General features: G+C 48.8%; 2 protein-coding genes across 2 annotated transcripts in view; one reads left to right on the forward strand and one right to left on the reverse strand.

Annotated features, from left to right (window-relative positions):
- Nucleotides 1–15: 15 nt before the first annotated feature.
- Nucleotides 16–7,275, forward strand: DPCD (deleted in primary ciliary dyskinesia homolog (mouse)). The gene is made up of 6 exons (XM_050335492.1): nt 16–134; nt 438–518; nt 1,171–1,295; nt 1,968–2,101; nt 5,850–5,952; nt 7,073–7,275. The coding sequence occupies exons 1-6, from the start codon at nt 71–73 to the stop codon at nt 7,175–7,177; spliced, it is 612 nt and encodes a 203-aa protein (XP_050191449.1). The 5' UTR covers nt 16–70; the 3' UTR covers nt 7,178–7,275.
- Nucleotides 7,276–8,855: 1,580 nt separating this feature from the next.
- FBXW4 (F-box and WD repeat domain containing 4) overlaps nt 8,856–22,410 on the reverse strand; it is a 60,926-nt gene continuing 47,371 nt past the window's right edge. The window contains exons 7-9 of the mRNA XM_050335478.1: nt 10,161–10,301; nt 9,874–10,015; nt 8,856–9,629 (exon numbers count right to left, since the gene is read on the reverse strand). Coding sequence (XP_050191435.1) covers nt 9,513–9,629; nt 9,874–10,015; nt 10,161–10,301 — 400 coding nt within the window. The 3' untranslated portion in view covers nt 8,856–9,512. The remainder of the gene's footprint in view (nt 9,630–9,873; nt 10,016–10,160; nt 10,302–22,410) is intronic.

Genomic DNA, 22,410 nt, shown 5'->3' on the forward strand with positions numbered 1-22,410 from the left:
GGCCCGGCCGGGAAGCGCTTCCTGCGGCGGGCGGAAGTGTCGGCGTTGCCGCGGTGACGGCGCGGCCGCCATGGCGGTGCCGGGCTGGCTGGAGCGGCTGCGGGCGGCCCGCAAGACCGCGCTGGTGCAGGACGGTAACGCCGGGGCGAGGGGCGGGACGGGCCCCGCCGGCCCCCGCCGCGGGGTTTGGGGTGACCCTGCAGCGGGCGGGCGGGCGGAGAGGGGAGCGCTGCCGGGCACAGCCTCGCACCCCGGGCAGGGCCCCAGGGAAGGACACAAGGCCGTCAGTGCAGGGACACTGAGCAGTGCCCCCCTGCACCTGCCGGCGGTGGGGTGGGGTCCCGGACAATGGGATAGTGCCCCAGACAGCGGGACAGAGCGCCACACCCAGGGGTAGGTGTGTTCCCGGTTACTCTCACCACCTGCTTTGCCTCTAGGGAAGCGGAAGATCCACTACCTGTTCGAGGATGGGAAGGAGATGGCTGAAGAGTACGACATCAATACCGGCCAGCTGATGAGTAAGTGTTGCTCTCAGCTGTCCCGTGGGTCGGGACAGAACCACAGGGCCGTGGGTCTGCACGCTCAGAGCTGGGGTGTGGAGAAGGACCGCCTGGTCAGGAACAAATAGCCCCTACACATCCCTGGGAGAGAGGCATGGCTGGAGTGGGATTTTGTAGGCACATAAGTATGGTTCAGTTTGCAGCCAATGCCCTCTCACTTCCATGGCACAGCCAGCCTTGCTCTAGCCCAGGATCTCCCCCAAACACCTCATTTCTCACAACAGACGTGGATGGACTAAATGGGATTGCCTTTGTGGTTTCCTGGCACGGAGTCTGTACCACATGCAGGGCTGAAATATACTTTTTGGTGGCTTCTGCAACCGCAAAAAAGCACGGTGTCAATTATGGCTCTTGTCCAAAACCACATCAGCTGCAGCATGGCACCTGTTGCAACCCTGCCATGGTTTCATCACCGAGTAGCAAAAAAGAGAGGCAGTTAGTATGGAATTTCCAACTTTAGGAATAAGCTGGTTATCAGACCCACTCACACCAGAGTGGAAATCACTGGAATTAAAATACATACCTTCATATCATCTCAGTGTGCTGGGCAGTCATTTGCTGGACTTGTTATAGAGCAGGATAATGAAAGCCCTTCTTGTCTCTTCCACAGGTAGAAAATGGCGAGAGAAGAACACCCTCGGGGGCACTGGCAAGTGGCAGGTAGAAGTGGGAGAGCCGACCTCGCCGCTTCTGGGAGCACTGGAGTCAGAGCTCATAACGGAGAGCAGCTCAAATGTATGTAAGAGTCTGCAGGCACCACTGCATCTAAAATTACCTAGTCTTGTGCTTACAGCACTAGTTGGTAGATCACTCACAGCCCGAGAAACAGCCTTAACATGCCCAGCACTCAGCTACACATCATCCCAAAGCTGTGGGCCTGGGTAGAAAGAAGGTACAGCTTAGGTTTTTTGGGGGTCTTCAAGAGATTTGTCATTTCCCTGAGTAAAGAAACTGTACTGCTGTGTTGGGCAACTACTATCTGACTTCTGAAAAAGCAGGCTGGCAGGGGAGCCGGTGCCAGGACAAGTCAAGGGATGGAAAACAGAGGCAATGGCAATGAAAGGCCAACACAGGCAGTGCATAGCAGGCTGTTCCTTGACAGAGTACCTCCTGTTTCATCTTCACACCCCTCTAGCTTAGAGGCCCAGTTTCACTGTAACGCTCAGCAAGATTCCCTTGCTGTAGTTTCAGCCTCCTGCAAGCAGAGCAGGCAGTGCCCTGGGCAAAGGCAAAGCACTAGTTCTAGGAAAGTGGTGCTCAGGCAGCTTCTTGAGTTACTCCCTAATGTTCCAGTGTGAAAGGAGAGCTACTCCCATGTGGAGTCTCACAAGGTAGTACAGGAAGAAAGGGACAGGGAGGAGAGAAGGCAGCTGGAGGGGCCTTGCTAAAGGTACATGTTTGCTGTAGCCTGTCTTCATGAGGAAGGATACCCTGAGCAGCTTCCAGTGGCGGATCCGTAACCTGCCCTACCCCAAGGAGGTCTACAGTGTCTCCGTGGAGGAGGAGCAGCGCTGCTGTGTCATCCGGACCACCAACAAGAAGTCAGTAAGGACAGAACTGCCAGTGCTGGCAGTCCCTCGGGGTGGGCTGGCACAGAGGGCAGACTAGTGATTGCATAGGGGTGTTATCCCCTCTTGCCTTCTGTCCCTTGTATGCAAGGGCTGAGGGCCCCACCTCGCAGTGCGTGTCTCCTGCTGCCCAATTTCTACTCCCAACTGCCCCAGACACATTTAAAGTAGAGGCCCTGAAGCTCTGCACTGGCCTTTGCAAATTCATCTCTTGTTTCCAGTAGCATGGTGTTTGCTCTGTCCCTTCCCTGTCAGATGTTGCTCCCTTAGAAAAGTAAAGTAAGAGCCTTGCAGACCTTTGAAAGGTTGAGCATTCCATCGTCTCCCTCTGACACGACACTTTGATCGTCACTACATCTCAGCATGCTGCAGGATTCAGCAGGTACAGCGAAGTCATGGGCACCCAGACAGACATCTCCCTGCGTAAACCTGTCCTGTAGTCACAATGCCAATGACACGATCTGTAAGTAGCAAGCAAAAAAAGACAGACTGAATGGTGTTCTGCCAAAAGAGATTTGAGGTTGGAGTGGAAAAAAAAGGAAAATGCTTTTCAGCATCATGTTTTAGTGTGTCAGTACATGGCATCTCTCATGGAATGACACATGAGCACTGTGCCCCAAAGCATGTAGATGCTCAGATAAGCCAGGATGAGCTGTAGTATTGGGAAGAGAGAGCACGGAGCGAGCCGCGGGAGCACAGGGAAGATATTGGAAGCGGCTGTAGGTGGTGCTGTCGGCACGGAACTGCGGCCCCTCGGCTGCTTCACGTCGCGGCACATGCGAGTCTCCCGGTGAGCAGCTGCTTGAGCTTCACGTCAGCACACCTGGGGGCTCAAAAGCAGGAGGCTGGGAAGGGAGAGCCTACCCCATGGAAACAGCAAGCAATTCCAACTGTAATGCAGAAGGATGCTGGCCTAAGTGCACGCAGAGGGATTCACAGAAGAGTGGCGCTTTAGTAGGGAGAGCTTTGTAGCAAAAGATGAATGAGATTCCCATCAGCCACATGTGGATACGCATGGAGCTAGGACAGAAATGGAGCATGTGATCCTAAATCCAACCACATACTATCACAAACAGGCTTATCTACTCCCAGTTCTACTGATAGTAGTGTGTATGTGGGAACTTCCTCAGCTGCGTAGATGCTGTAAGGTCATAATGTAGCACTGAGGCTTCACCCACACCCTACTTGACTTCAAGCTTTTTTTGTGCCACTCTCAGGAAACCAGCTGAGTCCCCCACAAGCAGCAGACAGTTACACTCTCACAGACTGGTGTCAGAAAGAGTTGAGGGACTTAACAGCAACTCATGGCCTGCGTATGACTGTTAAGGACTTTTGGAATTAAAGCTGAAAGTCATCTCATTGGGGACAAGAATGACGTTGCTGTCAGTAGAGAGCAGGGACAGACTCCAGCACTAGAACACTTAGTACAGGCTCCAGGATATCTTAGATCATTTCTCCTGGGTCTCAGCCAGGGCAAGGCACCACTCAGCAACTAATTCCAAGATAGCAACAAAGGCATGGAGTCCACAGAGAGAGCGCACATCACTACGGGAGAGAAAGGAAGCCTCGGAGCCTCTCCAGCACTTGGAATTCAGCCACGCTGCTTCTGAGCAGCAGAGCTGTGCTGACTGCCAGCCAGAGGCACAAGTAACAGAACGGGCTGCCAAGTCACTACTGAATAGCTCAGCTCTAAATTCTCGGCATACCAGTAGCAGTTTTCCCTACAGGCTGACAAAAAGTGGGTTTCCAGTAGGAAAATAATAGAGGTGATTTCACATACGTACTTTGGATCTCGGGCCAGGACTCATGCTCAGAGTGTAATACTGCCCTTGGCCATGGGGTGAGAGGCGAGGGCAGAGAATCAGCCTGCATTAGCAGGGATAACACCCATCAGCTACCTCCCCAGCCCAGACAGGAGCTCTTCACTTCCACCAGTCACTCCCATTCCCTCTGGCCACGGCAAGGGCTGCTCAAGTGGGATTTGCCTAAAACCTCTTGCTGTAAAATAAATCCATTAAACTAAACTCTAAAAACAAACCCAGAAAGCCACCTCCCCAAACGCCAAACCTGATTCAATTATTGTAGCGAGAGGCAGTGGTAACGTTAGGAGGAGGAGGGGGTGGCAAGGCAGATCTGGTTTCCTTTGATCTTGTCACAGATTTTAGTTTGAGGCCAGCCAAAGCCATTCTTCTCCCCTTCTCCTTAGTCCTGGGGCAGCAGAATGCTGCTGTTTCATTGATGACTTCCAAGGCCCTTTGAAACAGTGGGTTTTTTCTGTGTACTGCTTTTTTTTTGTCTAATCGGTAAGAAGTTAACACTTCCTTAACATGTCTTTGTGTTCATCTAATCTCTGCTGTTTAACCTTTGACATCTCCCTTATTATCCATGTCTGCCACCTTTTCCAAATACCGACAGCAGTGACAACACAGAACGGTTTGAGCCCTGCGGTAACAAGCCGTGTACATTCCTCCCACTGCACCGGGAGAGCCATTTGCCCTTTGTAGCTGTTTTCACCGTGACTTGGAAAATAAACTGCAATTTGGGCAGAGGTAGCTAAAGAGGCCAAGCCTCACACACAGCCAGCTGAATGGAGGACCACCTCTCATGGCATGACAGCAGCCACTGCCTGTTCCCATTCTGCTCCAGGCACCTCAGTACCGGCCACAGGCCAATTCCTTGGAGAGGACTGCCCACGAGAGTGTTGGAAGAGATTAAGAATCCAACCATGTCTCTGGGTGGGCACAGGACCACTAGCTAGTGGTAGAGAAGCAGTAGATGCAGGGTGAGCCATGGCAAGCAAGAAAGGTCTCAGGCAAACACAGACACAAGTCTACAGAGTTCTGGCCCCGAAGTCTTAGGAAATCTCTTACCTGCCTAGAGAGTTTTAACCTCTCCAGTTCTGAGACATATCACCTTTCCTTCACACTGAGCAAAGCCCAAGGTTTGGTTGGTGGAGAGACATAGGCTGGACAGGGAGCTGGCAAAAACCTCCCTGTCCTCTGCTGGGATGTGAGAGGTTATCAGAAGACTGGGATAGAGACCAGGGAAAGAACAACTAGGAGAGCTGTAAGCTCAGGGGAGCACCACAGCCACCATGTGGGCTGCAGGGAGACACTGCAGGGCAGAGGCTTGAGTGACTGTGGGTAGCTACACCTGGAGATCTGTTTCCAGGGCTATGCCTGAGCACCACCACACCACCAAAGCAAGAAGTTTATCTAGGAAGCACAGCAAGAAGTCAAAAAGATGGGTTTAGGAAGGATTGCAACACAAAATGGTGCATCACTCAGGAAAGTAAGTCATATGGCACAAAAGCTTTGACAGCTGTTTTGACAAAAGCTAAATGGATCTGCTACTTAGAGGGAATGAGAGGCCATGAGCAGGAACAAAGACAAGGGACACCTCTTGGTAGGGCTGACTAGTCTATGCCTAACCATGTCTGGCATTACTTAAGGGCAAGCTGGAGGGACCAAGCCTGCTTTCACACACCAAAGCCCTTCAGGACTTTGCCAGCTCCGATTTCCAGTTTGGAGGTTTGTTTCTAGTGCTCCTGCCAGCTTGGGGGCACCAGCAGGCAAACAACGTGGTACAGGGGCCTCCTGCCAACCCTAAGAGATCTATTGAGCTCATCTACACCTTGTAAAACAGCAGTCTGTGTCTCAGCACTGCTAGCAGGGGACTAGAAACCCACCTTCCTTAATGCTGTCTCCTCTCTCGTTTGTAGGTACTATAAAAAGTTCTCTATTCCTGATCTGGACCGATACCACCTCCCCTTGGACGCAGCTGCCCTGAGCTTTGCCCATGCCAACAACACCCTCATCATCACGGTGAGGTTTTAGCCACACAGAACAGCACTTTGCCCTTCTCTTTATGCCCACAGAGAAGTTAAAATTCTTACACGTGGGGAAATGAGGCAGAGCAGGGAGATCTGCTGAGGGTCACCGATGAGCCCCCTTCTCTGTCACACAGTCAGTGGGAGTTTCAGATTACATTGGGCATGCTGACACTAGCCAGGAGAGCCCAGACTGCAGGAGGGGCCCTGCCTGCTTCTCAAGGTGACTTGCAGGTGGAAGAGTGTCTGTTGTGCCCTGTTTTCCACATATCCTCTCTGTCAGGCCTGAGCAAGCCTCTACTCTCAGTGACATTAAGTTTCTCTTGGCTCTAAACATGAGTCCAAGGATCTGATGCACTTAGAGGTCTCTCAGCCTTAAAAGAAAAATTAAAAAAAAAAAAAAATCACCTGCTGCTTTGTGTCAGAGAGGGAACACTCCCGCACACATGGTGGAAGCAAGAGACACTCCTTGTTGCAAGGAGCAGACAGATGCTTTTGAGCAGCAGGTGCTTGTCTTCATCAATGCAGAAGTCAGTGACCCAGAGGGCATGCCCTCCACAGGAAACCTCACAGCAGAGCTGGGGTGCACGTGCAGAGGAGATGGGCCAAGGGGAGCACCTTGAGTGCTGCTGAGCTTCTGTTTGCTACCGGCCAAACCCTTGCCAAAAAGCACCTGCATCCACCACTAAACTGCAGCTGGGTGAGGGGCCTCGGAGGGGTGGACAGAGGAACTGTAACTCTTACTTCTCTCTGCATTTAAAAAAAAAAGAATTTTATATATCTATATATATCTATATATATAAATTTTATAGATCTATATATATATAAATCACTTGTGAACATACAGCAAGGATTTGTTTGCCAGGATACTCCAGAGGGGTTGGTGGGGGCCAACTGGAAGGTTTTACTTGCACTATAAGAGATGCTCTGGATCTTGGCAAATGTCCTTAGCTTGATGGCACCACCTCTCCAAACGGGCTTCGGAGGCAGCTGATATCGGCAAGGCCTCCCTTGGCATTGAGGGCCCTGCTGGGCTGGTAGCACCTGGCCCCAGTTGGTCTGCTTGGAGCAGAGACTGACCAGGAGTGCTTGGGGAATGTCTCTCTGTCCTACAGTACCAGAAGCCGAAGGAGATCCTGGCTGCAGAAGAGCAGCTGCAGAAGGAGCTGAAGAAGATAAAGGCAGCTAACAGTGGGGATGGAGATTGTAAGACCCAGTAGGCAGTGGCTGCTCAGAGGTTGAGCTGAGGGGCAGTTCTCTGGCACAGCTTCATGGTATTTATTTTGCCTTATCTAATAAAAACGAGTTCTGTTGTTAATTGAGTCATTTGGAGGAATCTTTGTAGGCCCAAGGAGATGGCAGGGCAGTTGATCTGTCTGCTGCCTGGTCTGCTGATTTATGCTGACATTTCATAGAATCACAGAATGGTTTGGGTTGGAAGAGACCTTTAAGATCATCTCATTCCAACCCCACTGCCATGGGCAGGGACACCTTCCTCTAAACCAGGTTGCTCAAATCCCCAAAAGCTGCAGCACACAAAGGAAGCATACCACATACACAGCCAGCAGCCCTGTCCCCATCCTCCATGAGCAACATTACACCTGGCTGGTTCCCCTTGGGAATTCCCTCTGTCTGCCACCATCACCAAAGGCAGTGATGTTTGGAAAACAAGAACACCCTCCTCACACCCTTTACCTGCCTGGGATGTACTTGGAAGCAACTCCTTCCTGTATGGCTGTGCAGGTCCTCCATGCAGTGAGAAGGATGTTCTGGTGACCCTGGTATCTCTGCAAACAGCACCAGTGCTTAGACCTGAGTGGGCACAGCCTATGAAACAGCTGCTGCCTCACCATGTACAACGTGACGTGGCTGTGCAGGAACCGAAAGGCAGCTGCTGCTTTCATTTGCATGGCAGAGGGGGAAGAAGTGGCCAGGCCACTGGCCAGCTCAGGAGCAGCAGTAGCCCACTCTTCTGTGAAGGCACAAACATGGCCCATTGCAAACCTCACTGCACTGGAACAAGCCAAACAATGCTGCTCCTTTCCATCTCCCCTCCAACAGCCATCCCAGTGCTTAGATTTCTGAATGTTGTTCCATCCCAGTCCATACTTGAACAGTTGTTACCAAAACAAACCCTACCTTCAAGTGAGCTGCTCATGGGCTCCTAGCATAGCTCCCCCGAATGGGGCTGCTTTCAAACCACAAAAACTCCTTAGAGCACAGGGCTCCAGCAAACACTCCCCCTGCAATTCTTGTGCATCACAAGGGAAGATCAGCCTCTTGACAGTGGAAATCAACCTACTGAGTTCTAACAAAGCACCACGCTAAGTGCCTCACAGTAGAACTGCTCCCAGTTTGTGATACAAACCTCTCCTTTACCTAGCCAGGACACCCAAACTCAGAGCCAAGTAGGGTTCATGCACCTCCTTCCCCAGAGAGGGCCAGATCCCAGACACCACTGCATTCACCCACAGCACTTTCATCCACACCCATTCAGACAGCACAGAGCACACTGAAAGCTACGGTTGTTCAGAGACCCTGGTTGGGTTCCAAAAGGTGACACAAAAAGGAGCAGAGCCCACTTGAGTGTGTTTACAGGATCCCAGTAAATCACATCCAGGTTTTTGCACTAGTCTGTTTTGCTGCTTCATTATGCAGGCAGCAAATGACTCACAGATCCTACTTTTTGAATTCTTGTTTGAAAAGGGACAGGAGATCCAAGATCCCAGGAACTGCCTTCAATGCAGCAGTGTCACAGGGTCTAGCCAGGGAGAGAGCTCTATCGGACACGCAGACAGCTTCTAACCTACCTTAACCCAAACTCCCCTACCCAGCCAGGTCCCTGCAATCAGAAGGTAATATCGCAGCCCCTTTGGAACTTGAAACAAAATATACATCTCTTTTGTTTCCCTTCAGTTTTATTTAGCAAAACATGACCATTTCAGCCCTGTCAAGTGCACAGCCTGACCTAATGGCCAGCCTGGGGAGGCATACACTGAAAGCAGGGCTGGCTCTGCCTTTTAGCTCAATTTTTACTCTTGGCTGCGAAGGACAACACAAGCAGCTGTCAGGAGAGAAAGTGCAGGAGAAAGGTGGGCCCCAGTCCAGGCACCTTTCCCTCCCACCAAATCAGTCCACCCCACACACAGCCTAGGCTTGCTTCAAATGGCTCAGAGCTTGGCTGATCTCAGCCTGACCAGCACACACAGCTGATAGGGCATCTTGGCTCACCTTGCTCCCCAAAGACTGTATCCACAGGAAAAGTAGGAGGGAAAAAAACGAAAAGAAGGAAGAAAGTAACAAACTTAATAAAACAAACCCTAGCTTGCACAAAATAAAAAGGGAAGAGGACAGTTGGCCTGTTATTTCCACTAACAGGCAGGTGAGGTTGAGAAAGTTTGGCCCTTTTGTGCAGTCTTCATTGTAGCTTTCTGGCAGGCAAAAAAGTGCCTTCAGAAGCCTTGTGGGCCATTCTCACCTCTCCTGCCCTGCAATTCCCTGAGCCGAGTGTCAGCTCTGCTGAGTTGGGGTGACCAGAAGCAGCTGTGGTGCCCTTCAGGGGGCCGTGAAGTCCAGGGCGTGCAGTGCTGATGCCAGGGCAGCGTACAAGTGGGTGGTACTGAAACGGAGGCAGTATACTGGGCTGCTGGTGGGTGAAGACAGGTGAAAGCTCTGCAAGAAACCAGGAGAATCACCTTTCAGAGAAGAGGTAAGCCTAAAGACTTCAGCCAGTGTTACAGACCCAAGGCTGAGATGCCTGAGGGAAACACATTTTCCCTGCATATATAGGTTAGGTTCCCCACAGAAGGCTCACCCCAAGGACTGCCCAGCAGTCCTTCTCTCTTTTTGCAAAGAGACATGGGCATTAGGCTGCCAGAGAACCTCTGCTGCTGCCCAGCCTCCAGCCAGCACTCACCTGCAGGCACTGAGTCTGTCGCTTGTCCCAGAGGCGCACCACGCCATAGTAAGAAGAGCCACTGGCAATCATATGGTTCTTATCACTCCTTATGCAGTACAGGGCACTGTCATGGGGCTCTTCCCACTCCTGGACGCACTTCCTGCAAAGACAACACAAACCAGAGTGGACTGAGCCTCTACTCCTCCACCCAATTTGCCTGAAAGAGCTAATTGAGTTCCCAGACACTGCACAAGGAAAGTCCAGGAGCCTCACAAGGGCCTCAGATGGCAGCAGGGTTGGCTCACCTAGTGCTGGTCCGTATGTCCCAGTAGCGGATGTAGGTGTCGTACCCACAAGAAAGGAGAAGGGAGGGTGTTTCGTAGAAGACATCAAGGACTCCAGCTCCACGGTGGAATTCGGTCCCTAAACAGGTCAACAGCTGACCACTGCAATGAAACACAAAAGGGAGAGTCATTCAGAGCAAAAAGCCCTTCCAATTCAGCTGGCCAGAGCAGAGGTGGTATCACATAAGTCTCCTAGATCTCATTTCTGTGATTCAACAGAATACAAATGCCTGCACAGTTTTCCTCTCCTACCACCAGCTTCTGCTACTGGTTGGGCCACTAACTGTCATGAAGGGTGACCATTTGGAGTCGCAGCTCTAAGAGAAAGAGGCAAGGAACAGGGACAGCTGACCCCCAGCAGAATAGGATCATTTTCCTTGGGAGAAGTGACCAGTATTCTGAATTATGGGGCTCCATTTCTATAGAAGACAGTTCTCAACTTAGTTAAACTACAGATAATCTGCAAAAGCCACTTACCTGGTCAATCTCATCCCATACTCTATCCTTCAAAATATTGCCCACTGGGGTATTTCCCTGTATCTTAGACACACAGCTCAGATCCACAGGCAAATCAGACTCTCCTGACCCAGTCTGCCATAGCTGCTCTCATCAACCCCTCTAGTTACACTGCATTTTGCAAACATAATATCTGGGGCAACAGGTGAAGAGAAACCACCCCAAGGTGGCTCTGGAGATGACCTTCCAAAGGCTAGATGTTTGGGGTTTTATGACCCTTTCATCCCTCTAAATTCCTTGCTTGCAGTGAAAGAGCAAAAGCAAGATCTCCATGAAGCTCTGTGCTGGATGCTTTGTGGGGGTATCACTCTGCTGCTTGTTCATGTGCAGAACCAGCAGCTCTCCAGATGGATGGTGCCTGGTGAGGGCCCACCCTGCCAGACCACAAGAAAAAGCTTGAGCCCCTTCCCTGGGCCATATGAAATTGCATCAGGCATATGTCACAGCCCATTCCCAGTATCCCTGCACCTGCCCCAGCAGTCAGCGACACCCAGCCATGACAGACTCTTGGGAATGGAGCGGACAATCTACCCAGCTGCTTGAAACGGCCACCTATTGCAAGCCCTCCTTTTCTTCCTCCTCCTCCTCACACCCTCTACATCAAAAATGCTGGACACAATAAAACTTGAAGCACCTGCTTTTCAAACCCTGCCGCACGGCCACCCCTCTCCAACAGGCTCTTGGTTCTCAGGACAATGAAGCAATCCTGAAAGCCGACAGCACGGATCCCGCAGTGGGGTCACTCCCAGCATCTCCCTCCATTATTTTGTTACTTTCTGCTCCTTGATCCAGCATCACACAGTTCTGAGGCACATCGCCAAATGCCTTAATTCTGTCTGTAATCTGGGCTAAAGCCCTCGTCGGGGGATAAAGACCACACAAAAGGAGAAATAGAGTCCTGGGAGATGTTAAAACAAGTAAACACCTTTGTGTCAGGAGAGAGAAATCGCTGATAAAGCAGATTAGCGCCTCGAGCCCTGGTGTCCCCAGATCAGAAGGCGAGCCCTGGCCGATCTTTGCAGCCAGCACGCTTCTATGATCACAGAGCTGGCGGCATGCTGGGGCCAGCCTGTTTCCCCACAGTCACTCTCCAAAGAGCAGATTATGTAGAATAACAATTTCTTTGTGGCTGTGTAATTCCCTCCGTGACCGTGGCTGTGGGCAGCTACATTGGCCCTTGATGCCAGGGCCCTAGCAACCATTTAGAGAGGCCAACCAGCCCTAGCAATGGCCCCCCCATGCAAACCTCTTGGACAAGCTTTAACATCAAGTGCATGAATTAATCCCCCCCAACACGAATCCAGGGGTGCTGGCTTATTGGACTTTGTGTTTCTCCAGGCAAGGGATCGAGGGGATTCCAGGCTTCAGCCCTTTGCAACCTTCTCACAATACATTAACCCTTGGAAGGTTCCTTGCAAACCAACCCAGCACCAACTCTGCACCTGTCTGTGGCTTGAGAGGTTGAAGCAGTCATGGTCTCAGCACCATGAGCAAGAGCTGTGGGGCTTGGTTGGCACAGATAGGTCCTCACATCCACCATGAAGTGAGACATGTATGGGTATCTCTGAGCTCTGGCACTCTCCTGCCCCTCCAATCACACAGATCCCCTCCATCTGCCGTTCTGCAAAGCTAGCAGGACAGATGGACATGCACACAGCCCTTCTCAAGTCTTCTGCAAAGCCTTCTTCATCCTGTGAGTTACATGTGTGGCCCAGAGCTGCAAGACAATGCAACAGAGCTATGAGGAGGAGTCAGCTGTTCTCCCAGAGAAGAATCCTTGGAATACCTATGAGTTGCATAAGGGGCCAGACTGCTCAACTGGCAGAGTCCTCTGCCAGTTGCTCATGCAGGAGCAAAGAGTTATTCAGAGGAGATGAGCTACCCCAGCAGACCCAGGCAGCACCAGCAGCTTGGACCCCTCTCTCTCCCCACTTTGGCATTCTGCTGCTTTTTTGGGTTTTGCAGGGTAGCCCCTGGTCTGGTGTTCTAAGCATGTGGCACTCCAGGAGAGGAAATCAGGACAGGCAGCTGCAGGTGGGCCACACAGCCCATCAGCACATTTGGTGAACATCCTGCTAGCTGACATCTGCCTCTGTTAGTTCCTTTCCACCATTTTCCCTACTAATACAACTTTAATATGTAAAGGACTAAGTGAGCTCAGGGAGACAGCACTGTGCTAAGGAAAAGTAGCAGGATACAAAAGCATGTCCAGGGATATTTTATGAACTGGGACCAACCTTCTTCCTCTTCTCTTGAAATGGGTCACAGCAGATTTCCTCACAACTCCCACCTCTAAATAAGCACTCATTACACCCAGGGTAAACCTGGCCACACTAAAGCAAGTCTTCCATCCCCCAGACCTTACTTCACTCTGCAGCGCTGCAAGATGGTAGCAACTTTTAATGGAGGCCTGGTGATGTCTCCAAGTGAAAAATTTCAGCATCACAGGGACAGGCGAAACCAGAGAGTCTGGATTCCTGCTTTCAAACCTTCCTGTGCAGCAGTAAACAGCACCCAGGTGCCTCACTCCAAGTGTTCCTCCATGCCTCCACACCTCACTGCAGCGGTACCCTAAGCATCCCAGCAGAATCACACCAGTTTTCCTCCCTCCACTCTGCTTCTCTTTCCATCATAGGCAACAAAAATGAAAGAAAAGGGGGAAAAAAAGGGAGGAAATAATGGATTAGCTCTTCTATGTAGGCAGGGAAGGAGCACAGATACTCGCATGTTACTGCCGCAAAGTAAACCCTGCATTGCTGGTTTGTTGATTTGTTCACTTCTCCTGCCCCAAGAACAGGTCACCCAAACCAGCTCTCAGCTGGGAGGTGCAGCCCTTGGATACAGCAGCAGCCCTCGGCAGTTCACAGAAACAAGGTATTATTGGCTACAGTGAAGCACTTACCATCTGACACCAGGGGATAACCGTGCAGTGCCATACACGGTATACAAACCAAAACACCCAAGTGTTCTAGCACGGACACACTCAAGGTGATAAAGAAGTAGAACATGGTTAGTATTTCCCCCTTTTTTCAGCAGACTAAGGTGTCTCTGGACCAGCTACCACCACACCAGACTAGCTCTATGTGCCAGCAGCATGCACAGCCATGCTGAGCCCATGCTGAGAAGGCAACTCTGCCACCACGACTCTTCCAGTCTTGGGATCACAAGTTAGTGCCCACAAATTGTCCAGTCTTTGTTATCCAAAATACTCCCTGCCCTCAAACCCCAGATCCCAATATTTTTCACTTCCTAGGGAGCAAAATCCACAGCTAATCCTTAATAACACATAAAGGATCAAGATAACCCATGAGTGGGCAACAGAAAAGCAGTAGCTACATCAGCACATCACCAGTAGTTTCTAACAGCCTAAATGGACAGAAGATACCTACTCCATGAGGGACAGACAGAGATGCCACCACTATCTTGAACCTTGTTTATCAGCTCACAGAGATCAACAGTACTGGCCAAACACAGCAGGGAACAGCCTTCTCCTTTCCTTTGTGGTCCCTTTTTCTTCCAAACACCTTTCAAAACGCAGGTGGCTGATCCTCAGCCCTTCAGAGGCCCCCTCCTTCTTAGGGGACATGAAGATTAGTCAGGAAGCATCTGGGAAGACCAAGCACTGAATGTTCACAGCACCTCCCCACCATGCCATGGCCCTTCAGCAGTAGCAAGTAGAGGCTGTTTCTCTCTCAGGCCTTTTCCAGGCAAGCCAGGTAGTTGCCCGTGTGTATGGTGGGAGCTTTGCTTGTTTTCTGTCCTGAACAACCTTGGCCAGACAGTGCTCAGGTTCAGTCCCAGTGCTGGGTGGCACCAACAGAAACACCTCTGCACCAGTGGAGCTCTGTGAGGCAGAATCACAAATGTGACAGTGCAGGTTTCCTGGAGAGACCAGTCTAGAGCCAGAGCTCTCTGTTTCAGCACTTTAACCACAAACGACCTGGGCCAACCCAGTGCCTAAAGTAGGCCTCCAGCACTGAGAAGTCTCACAGATATTCCTAATTCTTCCTACTTCCTGTTAAGCATCTATACAAACCAAAATAATATTGGCAGTACTCTGGTACCAGCTCACAAGGATCAGAACCAGAGGAAATCCAGTGGCCCATTTTGTCCCTAGTACAGGAAAGCTGTTGGCACCAGGCTCTAGATTCCTTGCTGATAGACTAAAATGTTAAAACAAAGTCCGTGTGCCTGGGAAATGTATCAAACTGAGGAGTCCAAAAATGAAAGCCATTTTGTTCAGACACTATAGAGAATCCTTTGATTTATCTCCATCAATTTCCATGTTCTTCAGAAAACAAGACTTAATAAAATTACTTTTAAAAAAAGCTATTTTTTCAGGATTTCCACATTTCATCCTTTCCTTTCCATGCTGGAAATCTAGACATGAGCATTGCTATCCTGATACCTCCAGAAGACAGAAGCCTTCTAGCCTGGAAGCAAAGTGAACTACTAAGGAAGGGAAGAAGCAAGCTGGTTTCTTTAAGTTCTTTTTCTTCTTTTTAAAAACAGCTTGAAGTTTTATTCCTTCTCAGTTGACTGATATGGAGACAAAATAGGATGAGTCATGGCAGTGCCCAGATGGTTAGTTTCCAGATAATCCTGGAATGTTGCTGTCACAAAGTTAGAAGTCACATACAGCCTCCCAAGCCACCACGATCATTTGTGTGACTGTAAAAGCTCAGGATTTTCCTGATGGTTGGGAGTCCAAACAACATCTGCACCTGCCTCCCTATACCCTGCCCATTTGCTGCAGGTCTTGCCCAGCTGTCCCCAATACACAAGAACTACACTCCAAGAGCTCAGATGAAACAATAAACACTTCTCTCCCTACCCTCCCTTTCTGGTGACCCCGATTCACTAGAATTGATATTATACAAATATGCAAATTATAGGAAACTGCTGAATTCAGAACATCTGCTGAAAACAGATGTGCAAAATTGAGGACATAGTCATTTGCTCTGGAAACCTCATCTGTGAACCGTGATCATCCATCAAAAAGGGTAATCCATTGCACATTAAGCAGATGACTATTCAGAAACCAAACAGAGCTCTAAACCAATACTTTAGCCCCAATAACTACTTGCCATAAGACAGGTGGGAAGCATATACTTTAAAAAAAAAAAGTGTAAAAAGTTCAAAACACTGGGATATTTGATCTGAGTATCCAACAGAGAAAAGAAAACAAATCAAATCCATTTAAAAATAACTATCTGGGGTACAGCATTTGCACAATTTCTGTCAACCAATCTGGAGAGTGCACCAAAACCAAAGAGAGGAGCTGAGCTGTCATCTCTTCCAGGTGCTTTGCAACAGCAGCTGAGGCAGTGAAGGGACGCAGCAACTTATGCTAAGAAGGGAAAGGCATGATCAAACAACATCTGTAATGTACAGAAGAGGAAGCATAGGTCCTTGGTAAAGTTATTCTTCATGGAGTTATCCTATCCCTGCATTTAGACTAGGCTACTAATTCCTGCAGGGAGGTGTGGGATTGGCTTGGGGAATTTTGAGGGAGCACCTCAAAAATGGCTCAGAGATGCTGTTATAAGTGATTTTCAGGAGAAATGCCTCTCTTTAATTCTTCAATGCAACTGGAGGGACTTGAGGCAGTAGGGGGTAATGACACCAACGACGGTCTGAGACTGTGTTGGGGGAGAGACAGAAGAGGGAGTTTTGCCTTCTTTTCTTCTGCTTTCTCTGAATTGGCCCACACACGTTTTAAATGGTCCAATAAAAAGATACAATTTCTTTACCTTTCCAACTCTGGGACCCTGTGAGTTTTTGTTGTTCGGGTTCCCGTAAGGTTAAGTTCAGAGGATAAACTGACACGCTGGGCTATGGGAAAAAGCCAGTTTCTTCAAATAAAGCCACAACGGTGCAAAAGAGACCCTGCTGGGGCTTTTATTTGGGAAAACAAACAGAAATGGCACCAAGCCCTTCTGCTTTACGAACCAATTTAACTATAAAACCAATGTTCTCCCTCTCGGGGGTGAGGAGGGGAGAGAGACAGGACATGACAATAGTCCAAAACCTTGGGCGGGAAAAAAAAAAGAAGATAGGACAAAAAAGGTTGTCTATCCCCTTTTCTTTCTTGTCCATGGCTCCTTTTCTTAGCACACGTGTGTTCTTGTAAAAACGATTAGATTGCAATTTGTATAACATGGTGACCCCCAAATTCAGACATTTAACCCCTTTTCTCTGCAAAGAATGTCAAGAATGTCTTCTCTGTCTTTCTTTCCAACGGGAGGAGTAGGGGGGAATTCTGTCAAACTGTGATTTCTTGGAGGAAGAGAAAAAGAGCGAGGCGAGGAAAAGAAGCAGGGAATTCTCAAAGCCTCTCGCCTTTCGCCCCACTTGTGTGGGAACAGGCGGTTCTATTGCTCCCTTTCTGGATAGAACTCTGCAGGTCTCCTTTAGTGGGGAGACAAAAAAAAATGGAGAGTCCCAATCAAAACAAAGCCATCTGTTTAAATGAGCTACCACTAGCCAGTGGCAGAGGGGGTTCCTCATTCACTCCCTCCCATTCTTCTCTCTTGCCTCTGTTGATTCTCTCTCAACCCAGGGAAAAATAAAGATTACTTTTGCTTTGGCTCAGAGGGATGAAACTGATTGATGCGCTTGGAGTGTCCAGCCCCCGCCCACGCTCTCTGATTGTTCAGGGCCTTGTAAAGTTGTCATAAATATGCCTCAACAAGAGTGCAAAGGCCACAGCATGCCCTGGACATGCACACATCCAAAGGGCAGGAGCGAGCCTCGTGCTTCTCTGTAGTGAAACAGGGCCAAGACTGCCAAGGGGAGGTATGGTAAACACCTGCATGTTCTTCCTCCTACAATGGTCTTACATTTACGTTAAGAAGCACCAGAGTCCTCTTAACAAAAGGAAGGCAGAAGATGCCCAGCTTATGTGAGAGAGTTCAGAAACAAAGTGTCATAAAACAAACCCCAAACAGAAATCAGTAAAGAACCACAAGCCCCCAGCAGGTTTTGAGAACATATGCATACCATGGGAATATGTTGCACAGACAAGACTGAGCTCTGAACAAAGCATCTTCTGAAAGGGACAGTCATCCAAGAGACCACCACTTAAGAGGCTCCCTGCAGCAGCAAGCTTTCTCCAGAACTGGCTCAGGCCATAGGCCTGGTGTCCTGCCTCAAGGTCTCAGAGAGCAAGTGAATCAAAACCTGCATTTCAAAGCTGCAGAACTGGGGTAGAAATTTCCTTCTGCATTATCAAATGATAAATTTATTCCCAAAGACAGGAGACTTGTTTGCATTAGTCTTGCTGCTCAAGTCTCGAGTGAGATTGCCAGTTTGAAGAAGGACCTGCTTTTCCCTTTCCACAGATCTATATGCAAACTCTTCATTCTATCTACCTCACATCAGAGAGAATGGTTCCCAAGGACCAGATTAGAAATCCAAAGACAGTTGTTGTTCCTGATTTAATATGAACAGGCCAAGAAAGGGTTTGCCTGAAGGCAAAAATTCCCTTATGACAGACCCCCATCTGTCACTTCACTAACCCTTTTTCCTTTGAATTTCAGGAAGAAAGACATATAAGTGGGAAGCACCACTTACATGATGCTTTAAAGTGAGTAACCAAAGAAATCTGTGGATAGGCTGGGGAAACAGCACAACAAGAAAGAAGGAAGAGAATCTCAAGGAAAAGTGAGTGAGCAGCCACTTGAGGAAGGGCAGCTACCTGTGGATCATCCTACTGCAGTGGGTGGAAGCAGTAGAAGGCACACATTTGCACTCACCTGATGTAAGCACATCCCAGAAAGCCATTTAGCTCACTGTTGGACATTTGGATTGGTTGTTGTGATTTAAAACCATGTTCAGCCAAGACAGAGATGCTGAGAAAGAAACCCAAGCTTGAAAGGAGTATGGAGCCTCTTTCCCACAAAACCTGGAGGAGTTTCCTTGGCAAAAAAAGATGCCTGGCATACGAATCTATAGAAAAGCAGGGCAGGAGAGAGTATTCCACATCTACAGCATGCTATTATTAATCTTCTGCCCCCCAAATCCTGTAAAACTGTTATCAGAACCAGGATAATATTTGCTATTGCTTGTCTCTCCTGTTATCAGACATATGTGACCACTTCTCTGTGACTGGATAAATCCATTTTAAATGCCTGGGTGAAACAGAACTTCCCACACTTCTTGGAGTCAGTTACCTTTCCTTTCAGTCTAGCAACTCCAGTTCTGAATCCATTTTCTCCCTTCACCCAACAGCTCCTTTTGCTATGTAGAGGGTCTCAAACCTGGAGTTCAAGGTTGTGGACAGAATGCTCTTCTACAGAATTTATTTTAGAACATAATGCTAAGAAGTCTGCTTGTGTATCTTGGGCCAAGCTTCTAGATTAAAAGCTTTTATTGAAAACATCTAGCAAGGTTTATAACCAAGACCTATACCTGTAGATTCTCATTTCACTCATCTACTTCCACATAATCAAAAAATCTCAGCATGACAGAACACACACGTCAAGAAGGACAGGATTTGAAGATGAAAGCATCAGTAGTGATCAGCTGACCAGGGTGTTCAGTGCTATATACTGCCACTATTAAATTACACTTGCTGTTTCAGAACAGTACAGGGAGCTCAAGTTTTCAACCTCTCCCTTCTTGTTGAAAATTGCCCACGTTAACTCAATGGGCTCTGAAGAGCCCCCCAAATGGATGCAGATCAACATACGCTGGAATTTGAAAGACAGCAACCGATTCTTGCCCGTCCCCCCGACTATGGCATAGACAGATGTGACCCAGCAAGAAGCCCATGGAAGCACATACTAGAGATCAAGCAGTAGCATGTTTGCAAACGTCAGCCAGCTGCTTATGATGGTAACGCTCCTGCCGGCTCTTGGAAAGAAGGAGCACAGTGCAATAGCACTACAGGCAAACAGGTTACTAACATGCTGCCTGGCTACCCTGAGACTCTTCCTCAGCCCTCTGCTGAGGGCACCAGCCATACACCTGAATCACCCTTCTCATGCACTCCCAATCCACTCTTCATGAATCCTCTACCTCCCACCTCCCCAAAACTTGCAGACATCAAAGCACCTGCTTTGAACACCTGAAAAGCAGAGGGCTTGACGGTCAAGAAATGCAACTCTGTATCTTCCCCTTCCATGCACTCTCTATGTTTTTTTTCCACCATCTCTTTGAAAAAGGTGGCAGAGATAAATGGAGAACAAAGAAACAAGAAAAAGACACAGCTTTGGCCCACACCCTGCCTATTACTTAAGGGGGAAGGAACTCTTCCGAAAGAGGAGGAAAAAAATGTGCTCAGACACAATGGCTCAAAAGGCCAGGCAGCAAACCGGGCCACTTTGTACTGCTAACAAGGGAAACCTAATTACAGGAAGAGGGCAAAGAGGGACAGATAAAAGGGATACAAAATTTCAACATCTGTTGCCATAAAGGGATAAGAAGTGGGGAAACGCAAAGTGTCAGTTTGGTGTCAGTGACGGCATAAAGCCACTTTCAAAGGGCTCAGGAGAGGGAGAAAAACCGAACAAGAAATTAGAGGGTTCTTAAAAAAAAAAAAAAAAAGTAGTCAAAAAAACACTCTGCCAAAAATGCTTTCAAAAGGGGGGAGGAGTTGGACAAAGACTGGATATTTAAAAGGTAGAGGATCTGGGTGGCTTGCAGGACACAGCTAACATTGGTTCAGTTTTCACAACAGCTCTCATGCCCTGCATCTGTCATGTTGTGTTGCAGGAAAGAACATTGTAGGATTTGTATATTCATAGTGTTTGGAGCATGAGGACTACCATGTCAGACAGATCACTGGTCCACTTCAAATATCAGGCTTGGCAGAATAGCTCCAAGAGATGCTGCAGAGACCTCTGGAGTATCCTCCCTTATGGAGAAGGATCCTTGAGGCAGGGGCATTTGTCACCTAATGACATGCAGACCACCCCAGTAAGAGGGGAAGCAACAGTTCTCCACAGGCAAACAACAAATGCTGGCCTTGGAGCTGTCCCCAGTGGTGCTTCACTCTCCTCTTCCAAGGAGTTTAAACTCACAAAGGTGATAGGAAGAGAAAGAAAGAAGAAGAGGATCTGAATAAAGTTTCTTTTCTCTTCCATGCCATTAAGTGGCTGTTCTGCTGAGCCACACACTCACACTGACAAATGAGACAGGAAAGTCAGAATAGAGAAAGGTAAAAGGGAGCAAAGAAAGGTACCCGACCTGTAAGAGGGGCAGCTGCCGTCATATCCCTCACTGACAGAGATGCAAGGGGACTTGCAAGAGGCCAAGGAGTCAGCAAGACCTGATACTTCATGCAAGGACACAGGTTAGTATCCAGTGGCTCACGCTGCTCATCGCTCTCCTTTTTCGTGCAGGCCTCTAATCAGTGAAGTTACTCACAGCTGCCTTCCACACACACACCTTGATCCTGAGTGGGAATAAGTGCACAGCAACTTCCCCACATCTAGAAGCAATCAGATGGCACAACGTAGCATGTGTGGGATGAGAGATGTCCTCCAGAGGTGCAGCTAGCCAGCTTCAAAAGCATAAGAAAAAAACCTAAATCCTCCTTCATTACAGGAGAAAGGGCCAGGTGTAGCAGCATCTGGAATTCCAGCCATCAGAGACACTGTCTTGGCATTACGCAGTCATTCCCCTGCTTTAGACTCCCCTTGACAATTGCTTGTTGCTGCCTGTTGTGGCTTTGATCCAACGACATCATCTCAGCAGAGTCAGAAATGAAAGACAGTTGTGAGGGTGGGATGCAGCAAGAGGCATTTCCTTTCCCCACCAAAAATTTCCTCTATGCCAAACCCAACCAAGCCCTTTTCAAAGCACAGGACATATTTACAGGTGAAGATATTATCCCCTTCCTATTGGAGGGATGAGAATGGCTGCCCCAGGGTCAGGGAACAGCGAAGGTCATAAAAACGAAACATACCATGACCAACAGCTACAAACACCAGCCAAGGACTTATCTGGCCTGGAACTAAGATGATCAGTACACAAAAGGTTATTTAAGCCTTAAATCCTTTTGTAGCATGTTCCAGCTCTCAGCTGTTGGGGAAAAAAGACCACCTATCTCAACAGAAGAGAATGGCACAGAAACTGTTGCACTGTTACTTACACACCCCTGATGCAGAGAAAACCCAGCTAACTGAACTAACTGATTGTGGACAGCACTAAATATCTCAGTGGTGCTAAGGACCCTGTGGTTTTAAAGAACACATCCTAAGCATCATTCTACCTTGCACACTTTTTTTTTTGACAGAAGTTACCCACATTCTGCACTTAGAGATCGTGTCCTTGCCATGTTCAGCCTCTGTGGGTCAACCTCTGGGCCTTTGTAACTGCAAGGAAGGGGTAAGCAGCAAACTCAGAGGGCTTGGCTCTGTCTGCCAGATGTTATTAGGACACACTGGGTACAGAAGGAGTTTTTAAGTCCTGGGTGGCTCTAAGATTTCAAGTTTTCATGCCACGCTCTTGCTTCTGGAGTCTGCCCAGAGAGACAACATGCAAAAGCCTCAAAGGAAGAGATAGCATTCCCTACAAGATTGCTTCTAGCAGCAACTGGAGCCTTTGAAGATGGATCAAAAGCTCTGCTGGGAAGTAGAACAGTTAATGGAGAGGGAAGACCTGGAAGGATAGTTCTGTACTCCCTCACTATGAATGATCACAGTAAGTTTCATGTGATAGTTTCCCAGCCATGCTCCCTATTCAGTCT

The sequence above is a fragment of the Myiozetetes cayanensis genome, unplaced genomic scaffold (genome assembly GCF_022539395.1).
Source record: "Myiozetetes cayanensis isolate MyiCay16 unplaced genomic scaffold, myiCay2020 scf10, whole genome shotgun sequence".
Lineage (NCBI taxonomy): Eukaryota > Metazoa > Chordata > Aves > Passeriformes > Tyrannidae > Myiozetetes > Myiozetetes cayanensis.